At 41.0% G+C, this 9,145-nt stretch overlaps 1 protein-coding gene across 2 annotated transcripts in view; it reads left to right on the top strand.

Annotated features, from left to right (window-relative positions):
* The window catches only part of gprc5c (G protein-coupled receptor, class C, group 5, member C), a 10,064-nt gene extending 1,178 nt beyond the window's left edge, over positions 1–8,886 (top strand). Inside the window, exons 2-5 of one of the 2 annotated variants that reach the window (XM_024285353.2) lie at positions 1,718–2,746; positions 5,432–5,472; positions 7,558–7,659; positions 8,186–8,886. In XM_024285353.2, coding sequence (XP_024141121.1) covers positions 1,756–2,746; positions 5,432–5,472; positions 7,558–7,659; positions 8,186–8,218 — 1,167 coding nt within the window. In that variant the 5' untranslated portion in view covers positions 1,718–1,755 and the 3' untranslated portion in view covers positions 8,219–8,886. Of the gene's footprint in view, positions 1–1,717; positions 2,747–5,431; positions 5,533–7,557; positions 7,660–8,185 lie in introns of both variants that reach the window. The other variant, XM_024285352.2, reaches the window with a different exon arrangement.
* Positions 8,887–9,145: the final 259 nt, after the last annotated feature.

The following is a 9,145-nucleotide window of genomic DNA, read 5'->3' as shown; positions in this document are numbered from 1 at the left end:
GATAAGCAAAAAAAAAAAAAAAAAGTTCACGCAATTGGCTCTTCCTTTTCATTAAGAATATGATTGTCACTTTCCTTATTGTGCAGACATCATCACAGATCGTTTGTGTCTGTGGCCTTTATGAGGTTGGAGCTCCACAGGTTGTTTCTAGGTAACCTGTGTTGTCACCATAAAGCAGCTCTTTCTGTGTAATCCACACCCTGATAAATCACACGGCTGACGTGGGGGGTGTGTGGGGTTGACATTGGCCTGGGGCAATCCATGACTGCTGCTGGACCTCACCCCAGATAACAACTGCTTAAGATACACAATGACTCCTACTGATTTCTTACAGTGATTGTGCTGAACGCCCAAATGTGTCACACCCAAAAATCAGATTATTTCATTTCATTGCTGAACAGCTATGATTGATACAAAATCGGACCCCTCACAAATCAAGGATTTGTCCATCACTGAACATTAAGATGGGAAGAAATGTCTAAGAAACGGAGAAATCTCCGATATTAGTCCCATTATATCCCTGGAGTCCATGTCTTCCGCATTTTTTACATTTTTTCTTCTGACACATTTTGGATCGTGAAGCGTCTCAGACGTCACTGAGGTCGGAGTCAAGACAAGGAAGTCACCACACAGTCTTTCTTCAAATATCTTCTTTCTTTGAGCTTTTTCAGGCAAAAAGCAGCGTATCTTTTGGTTTCTAATGAAATGGTTCATATTTTATTAATTAGATCACAGTTTAATGTTACAGCTGTGCCAAACAAAACTGATTTTGATGAGTTTTGGTGTTGAGATTTGAAAACTGAACTAAATAATTTGAACTGATTTAAATCAAATTAACTTGTAAACATTTAAATCAAATCAGTTTAGCTCAACTAAATGGCTGTGAATCCATTCATTAATCAGAAACAAAGTTGAAGACTAAAAGTCAGTGTGGAACAAACTTCAGAAGTCTGAATGAAGTTTAGCAGTCAGGAAGACGGAAGTCCTGTAAAGCAATCCCTTTAGAAAATCAAGAATTCAATGAGTTTCTGAGTGTTTATGGCTGATAGTTTGCAGAAGTTTCAACTAAACTACAGCTGTTGCTTCTTAAAAAAGTGTGGTCCTTTATAGTTTATTTTTGATAGTGTTTTTTTATTTTTCTTGATAAGATTTTTGTTGCTGTTCAGCCCATTTTAGAGTCGTAGTTTAAACCCAAGCGGCTCTCTTATCAAAAGCCTTCCATTCCTGGCTCCATTTCTACATTTGACTGATGCTGTGAAAGGCTGGATAGCTCGAATTTTAGTGATGACACCTCCAGTTGAGAGTGTCAGTTCAGTCTGCTTTGTTCATCTAAGTAACTACACTTAAAAGCACTTTTAAGGACAAAAAGTCTCCGTCTCTGTTGTAGAGTATAGTTACATAAGGAGGTCAGAAATGAGTGTTTGCCGGCAGCTTTAACTGGTCACAGTTCACAGAGAAATCACCTTGTTCCAATAGTGTTTAATAAAAATAATCCAAAAGAATTTTCGTCCAGAGTACATGGACAGCAGCTCCACGGTCTCATCCTTCCTGCCTGGAAAGTTTTTTGTACATTTTTCCAGGCAATTATGCAACATGACGTTCTTTTGTTTGGACTGACTCATGCAGGGGCTCTTTACAGGACTGGGTGTTGACTCTTACTCCTGCTATTTATATGTGCTCTCATCAGACCTTTCTCACTCAATCCCTGTTGGTCCAGGTGCTGTCAGAGTTCACCCCGGACTGGCTGAAGGCTCCATGGAAAGCAACAGCACCCCTCGGGGCTGCGGCCCCAATGTGGACTCCCTCTACTACAACCTGTGTGACCTGAGCGCAGCGTGGGGCATCGTGCTGGAGGCCTTAGCAGCAGCTGGAATCATCTTCTCCTTTGTGCTCTTCATCTCCCTGCTGGCCAGCATGCCTTTCATCAGAAGCAGCAGACAGAGGAGCTCCGTTCCTCTTCATACCGGGTTCCTGGTCTGCACCGCTGGCCTCTTTTGCCTGACATTTGCCTTTATTGTAGGAAAAAATTTTGCCACCTGCGCCTCACGTAGGTTCCTGTTCGGCGTGCTGTTTGGAGGCTGCTTTGCTTGCCTCCTGATGCAGTGTGTGAGGTTAAACATCCTAGCCAGAAGGAACAGCGGGCCCCGAGCCTGGGGGTTGTGTCTCGGAGCTCTGGGGCTGTGGCTGGTAGAGGTGGTCATCAACACAGAATGGCTTATCATCACCGTGGTACGGCATCCAGTGACGTTGGTCACTGCTACAGGTGTAGCCGACAGAGCCACAGCCACACCGTGCAACATCGCCAACCAAGACTTTGTCATGGCGCTGATCTATGTGATGATCCTGATTCTGGCTGTAGTGGTGGCAAGCCTGTCCATAATGGGAGGCAAACACACGGCGTGGAAGAAAGAGGGCGCGCTGGTGCTCGTAGCAAGCCTGCTCTCTGTCTGCATTTGGCTGGCGTGGATCGTCATGTACGTCTACGGAAACGAGAGAACTGGAGGTCCCACCTGGGATGACCCCACTTTGGCAATCGCTTTGGTGTCAAATGCGTGGGTGTTTATTGTCGTCTACACAATTCCACAAATCTGCTGTTTGAGCAGCGACGATGAGAGCCAGCAAGACTATGAAGATCCTCACTTGTCTGACCGAGTCGGATACGAAACCATCTTGAAGGAGCAGAAGAAGAACACGCACAACATGTTTGTGGAAAATAAGGCTTTCTCCATGGACGAGCCCAGCAGAGGTATGCAGGTGTTGGGATTTGTTTCAGCCTTGTTAGAGAGAAACTGCCAAGCTTGGCACCTTGGCAGTTGATTCAAAAATGGAAATATTCCAGGGTCAGTGAGCATTATCAGAAGCGTTTTTCTCTGAAATGTCTCTTTGAAGCCTGGCAGGTCTACATTCTGTCTGGTATTTGGATCGTTTTTCCTACAGAATTAAAAGCAATAAAAGATGGTTTACATGAAGGTGAGGGTTCGTTTATGGGCTAAAAGTGAAACTGTGTTAATGCCAGATCTGTAGGTTTTATGTTTGTTTTTTGTGGGCTGACCATGGTCTTCTCAGAATAATTCCAAAATCTCAAACAGAAGTCTAGTGTACAGTATTTAGTTTCTGAGTAATATAATAAAGAATTTACTCAGAAGACATCAGAAAAAGAGCTAACTCTGGAGACAGATTTCTTTCATGTCAGAAAGGTAATACTGTACCTTTTTTACTTTGAAGGGATGAATCATCAGACTGGAAGATTTTCTTTATTCTCCAAAGACAAATATTTGCCTGCTTGAGGGATTTGAAAAGTTTGTGTGTGAGCAAATACAAAGTAAAGGGCGTTTCAGTGCAGACGTACGTGAACTCGTGACATGTGACACATCAGATAAAGCTTTCTCCCCCTTACAAAGTCCACCAGGTCAGGTATTGGAGGTCTCTCCCTCTTGCTGTCAGAGGCCACAGAATGACCTGCTCAGTGTTGGAGTTTTAAGAAAACACAGAAATGCAGGTTATTTCCCCTCTGTGTGATGATCCCAGCACAATCTGATATCCTGCACTTCCAGAGCTGAGCTGAGATGCACAGATCAGTGACACGGGGGGCGTCTGAGGATTTTAGATGAAGAGGATAATGAAGATGCTATGGAGCGATTGCTGTCATTTAGGAAAAGATATCTTCTTCTTCACCTTTCGGCTTAGCCCGTTTTGGGGTCGCCACAGTGAAACAGCACCTACTGTTTCGCAGCAGTGATTTGGCAGAGTTTTTACACTGGATGCAACCCTGTACTTGAGGGGCACAGGGACCCAGTTAGGCAGCAGCGTCAAGGGTCTTGTCTAAGGACCCACCTGGGTGGGGATCAGTGGACACCCCGGGCTCCTGCGTGCAAACCCTATACTTAGCCCACTCAGCCATCCAGCTGCCCAAAAGATGATTCGGAAATAATGTTGTCCTTTGCATGCATTGACTGTATATAAAAAACTGGATAGAGTGAGTGTGACATCACCCACAGAAAATGTCTTACCTCAGGCTCCAGTGAAATGAATTCAGTCGTCATTTTTCTGCTAAACGGTTGCCGCTATGTTGAAGCTAGAAGACAGTGATTGGTCTGAGTCAGTCTGAGTCACGTTGCTATGGCAACTACTGATGCAAATGAAGAGTCAGCTTGTTGGAAGGCCACACCCATTCTACTGAAACCAGCCGTGGGAGACTGTCAATCAAACTTTAAAGGTGAAGGTCAGTGGACACCACCGGCTTCTGAGGCTCCTGATTGGTCATTGATATTTGGAACGGACTAGTCAAAGATCAGACTGAAGAGAAGGGGAAGGGTCAGAATTCCTCCTAACAGTATTTAGGGTGGATCTACAGATCTTTGAATCTGGAGAATCTTGGCATTACTCACATCACTTTCTTTTTTGCCAAGCAAGATCTATTTTTGAAGTTATGATAATGGAATCAATTGGTCAAATTAGAGGTGTTATTAAGTAAGGTTTACATAAACATGACCACTTCTGACTAATAGTTGTGGTTGCAACATCTGCAGTAGAGATGAGGCATTCTACTTCCTAGTTTTACTTTATTTTTCCCTAATGCGTCTGTGCAGAAACAAAGGGAATGAGGTTTCTGTGGAAGCTAGGGCCAGAGAGGCCATCAGTGTGTTTATGATGCATTTATTAACAAAGGTTACTCAGAGCGTGCCCTCTCCTTGAATTCTACTTCAACAACAACAAAAAAACCTTCTTTGTGCAGGAGTTTGAATACATTTTTGTTCTCAGGTGGGGATGGTCCTTATTGACTTTTCATGATAGGAAATGCTTGGGCTCGGTGATGAGTTAATGATTAAGAATAGAGTCAAATGTTTCTGCTCTGAGTCAGAAACTGAATGCAATGTAGTCACTTCAATATATACTAAAAAAATGGCACTACAGTGTGCAAGCTAGTGTTTTTCAGAACATTAGACAGTCCTGCAGACAGAAGGAATGACAGCTTCACCTTTTAACTGCAGCTGAAGTTGATCAATAAACCAAGGGAACAGACTTGATCTTAACCAGGGACAGAAAAGGGCTCAAAACATAGACGAGCAAAAACTATGAACTTGTGAAATGCTGGAGCTTGAGCTAAAGCACAACAAACTCACGTTCCAAACAGGAATTACCTGCAGGCTCAACGGAGCTAAAATCCCAGAGACTTCTATGGAGAAACAGTTATTACTCAGTAGTTCTAATGGTCAGAATATTCAGAATATTCTTTCTGAAGATCTTCTTGGCTTTATTTATGATATTATGGTATCAGAAGTTTATCCTGACAAAAAAATATATAAATATTTTTTTGCTCTTCTAAGAACAAAAGCTCTTAATAACAGGATGTACAGTATAATACAAGATACCAAAAGACAATAGAAGAGATGACATGTTGGCTTTATTTTTCTGCTTGGTGTTTCAACAGGACCCAAGTTCGTGTCTCCGTACAGCGGCTACACTGGTCAGGTGCGTACTTCAGTCTACCAACCCACTGAGCTGGCTCTTATGACCAAAGCAGTGGGAACTGTGAGTATAAAAGTTTACAGCTGCTCACTTTGAATATTCCCTACAGTGTGGCTGGCTTAGCAGACACTGGTCTCACAGCAGGCAAATCACTATGGAAATAAGGAAGCTGTACCAGTTTTACGGCATGTTTCAAAGGCGCTTTTCAGCAGAAACAATACATAAATCACAAACTAGTGCTCATACGCACCGACATGTCTCTGTATACGACACAGTTTGACAAACTGATACTAGGCTGCAAGCAAAATGCAGCTATATGTTAGAGAATTTTTACTACATAATGTTCAGGTGAAAAAAAAATTCAAATTTTTGACTTTACATTTTTTTTAACCACCATCTGATCTCTTTTAAAAAGGGCGTTTTTAATGATGCAACGATATGTTGCATTTAGCATTATTTTCAATTTTTTGTATCTACCATTTTGTCTCCAAAATGCAATGGCACCAGTTTGATAAAGCTTTTTAAGGTGGAGCTTTGGTCAATGTGAGTTTATAGGAGGGGTGTAATGATTAATGGATTAATTGAGAGTAGAGTTGTATTCCTATGATCCAACTAGATCAATCTGAGGAAATTTGTTAATTAAATCTAATCAACATCTTAAAAAATCATTTCTAAGTGAGATAAACTGATAATCAATCTTGGAAAATATCATTTAGATTGAGACATGGTAGGTTTATTTAACTATAAGTCAAAAATGATCAAGGTCCATGACAGTGAAGACCACACATGTGATGCAGCAGAAAGTGACCAACCATCATTCAGTCTCTGAATTGATCAAAGTCATGTGACCATACAGAGTGCTAGAATGTTCTAATCATGATTATTCTGATGTGGAAAACAACAGTGGACTGAACTTTATCAGACTAACATGTGAATGGATTTGACATTCATTCTTGTTTACCTGTTTGTACACAGATTTAATTGATTATCTTGAAGAAATCCAAGAATCTGGAAACCTTCAGCTGAACTGTTCAGTACCAGCTATTGATCTCTGAGTCTCACTGCTGGAAGTTTGGATAAAGATGTTCTGGGTCAGTTTTAGGTCAGGGAATCAGATCCAATCCAACCATAAATGAATTAAAACACACTATGAATCAGATCATCAAGCACAGATGATGAATCGTTACAACCTTAGTTTAGGATTCACCTTTAAGTTAAATGGAAAACATGAAACTTGGCCTTGCAAAAGTGTAATCCATAGAATGAACTTTGTTCAACTTTACTACACTCTGACTCCATATCATATAAAGTTACGACTAATCCACTTTTAAATAAGTCGTCGACTATTTTAATATTCGACTAATCATAGCGGCCCTATTACGGGACAATCGTCGTGAGCTCTTCTACCCAACATCATTTGATAGTTTTGGTCCACTGTGCCCAGAATAGTTCAGAATCATAAGAGGCTGGAAATGTAATAGCCAGTCTAAGTTATTGTTTATTTTTAGGCTAAAAAAATGTAATTTTTGATATTTTTATTTAATTTATACAGTGGATGTTTGTTTAACACCGGAGCTCCAGTGTTCATGTTCTCCTGCTGCTTTTCCCCTTCAGAATCTACTGGAATTATTGTGTTAACGGTTGAAAAGTTACAGAATGTTAAAGTTTTTGTGTTTAAGCGTCACTGGAAACGCCTCAGGTGTTTAAGAGTTAAGCATTTTTTAAGTTGTTTTACTTTGTTTGACTTAACATAAAGGATGCTCAAACAGCAATGACTAAATCTGCCAGCCTCATAAAAACTTCTCCATAAAACAAAAGCAACACCAAAAACACCCTGAGCAAACATTTGGTCATGGACTCCGTTTGAGGTTTACAGACCCGTCCTCAAAAGAGAAACAAACCTATGTAACGGTGAAACAGAGGCTGAGCGGGAGCCGTCATTGCTGTTGACAAAATGCACATGGTTGTTTGACTAGAACACAGAATGCATTCCCCACAGAGGATCAGATCACTTGTGGAGCAGCAAAAAGCTTCAGGCTAGCGTCCTCCTGAATGTTTTTGTCATGCTCGTATTGTGACCTCATGCAGCAACCTCCGGACCAGAACCACGAAATGATCATTCCCAGAGCTACTGTAGGATCAGCCGTCAACAGCAGGGGCAGCACCCCCCCGGCACACACACATGCAAGCGTAGGTCCAGCCCTTGACACCTCTCCTCCATTTCTTCTTATCGTTTGCTTGCCTCCATATACTCTTTCATTTCCTGCCTCTGAACCTATCAGCTGCTGAGCGCCTGCTGTGGCCATGGCAACTTCTACCCATTCACTATGAATCACTCCTTTGTCTCGTTTTTTTCCTTCTTTCCATGTTCGTTCTGTCAAGCCCTGAGTCTCAAACCTCTCCTGAGCAGAGCACCAGGGAGAAAATATAGAATAGTCGGGGGGTTCAATGGAAAAAGCACTATTTTATGTTTTTTCATTAAAAAAACGTCAAATGTTTTGATCTTTTATGACGTAATTGTCATTTTCCTTTATGAAAATACACTCTACTAGAGTTGCTCTTAATTAGTTGTTAATTTGAGCTGATGGGATTTCTTTTCTGTGGGGTTTCTGTGAGTGTTTTGTAAAGTGACAGAGCAACAAAATGACTTTTACCATCAGTAATTCTATTCAAACTAAGCTCCCTGTTCTTCTTGTATGGTTTGCTGTTTCCACAGGGTACAGGCTTGCAGAGGACAGCCCAGTGGTGAACGTGTCACCTCTTATTTGCACTCACTACATTTGCTGTGATCCCTGAACCCTTGATAGGGAAGTGGGGGCACCCTTCTGATGGATGTGACATCAACCTTCTATTGAATGATTTTCCAAAGGCCTCCAGGCATCAGACAGTCAGAGCAGCTGGCTCTGGGTTGGGCTTTGCTTCAGAACAAAGATTTACAGACGTCACCTTTTGCTGAGAGTCCACTCTGATGAAAGGAGGTGGAGCTGATGTTCTGAAAACTGTGAAAGCAGCTGGTCCAAACGAAAGCTTGGATGGGATATTTACTCTGTAATCACAATGCACCAAGTCATTGCATTCAGTTAGAGGATACATAGCCTAAACTTGAAAAATAATTTATATTAATTTAGTAATAATCATCCACTATTAAGCTTATTATAGTAGTAATTATGCATCACAGGAAACCTGGTTACTGCTGTCTTTACTCACATTCAACAGAAAAATGTGGCTTCTGGTTTTAAAGTGCATGTTCTGAAATGTAAGCTATTTCCCAATGGTGGGATCAATTAAAGTTCTATCTATGTATGTCATTGATTCTACTCTGTTTGGGTCTACTATAATGTACCAATATGTATATTTAATTTAAATTAGGACTTTGTGTTATTTAAATAAATTCTATGAATCAAAGATTTACTTTTACAGAAGGTCATTTGTCTTTATTAAGAAAAACAGAATTTACAAACAACTAATGAACATGACTAATGTGTCCTTTATCACCACAACATTCAAATATGATCTGTCCAACAGAAGAGCCAGAAATAGCCAAAGATACTTGTAGCCGGAGGTGGACTGCAGCCACAGCTGATTATGTGCTCTGTAAGATGTTTAATGGAAAAAAGTTTTAGGAGAACTGAAAACAGAAAAGAAGTCTTTTCCTTTTCATTTGTTTGAACCCAAT

The sequence above is a fragment of the Oryzias melastigma genome, linkage group LG19 (assembly GCF_002922805.2).
Source record: "Oryzias melastigma strain HK-1 linkage group LG19, ASM292280v2, whole genome shotgun sequence".
Taxonomy (NCBI): domain Eukaryota; kingdom Metazoa; phylum Chordata; class Actinopteri; order Beloniformes; family Adrianichthyidae; genus Oryzias; species Oryzias melastigma.
This window is presented reverse-complemented; position numbering and strand designations above follow the sequence as displayed.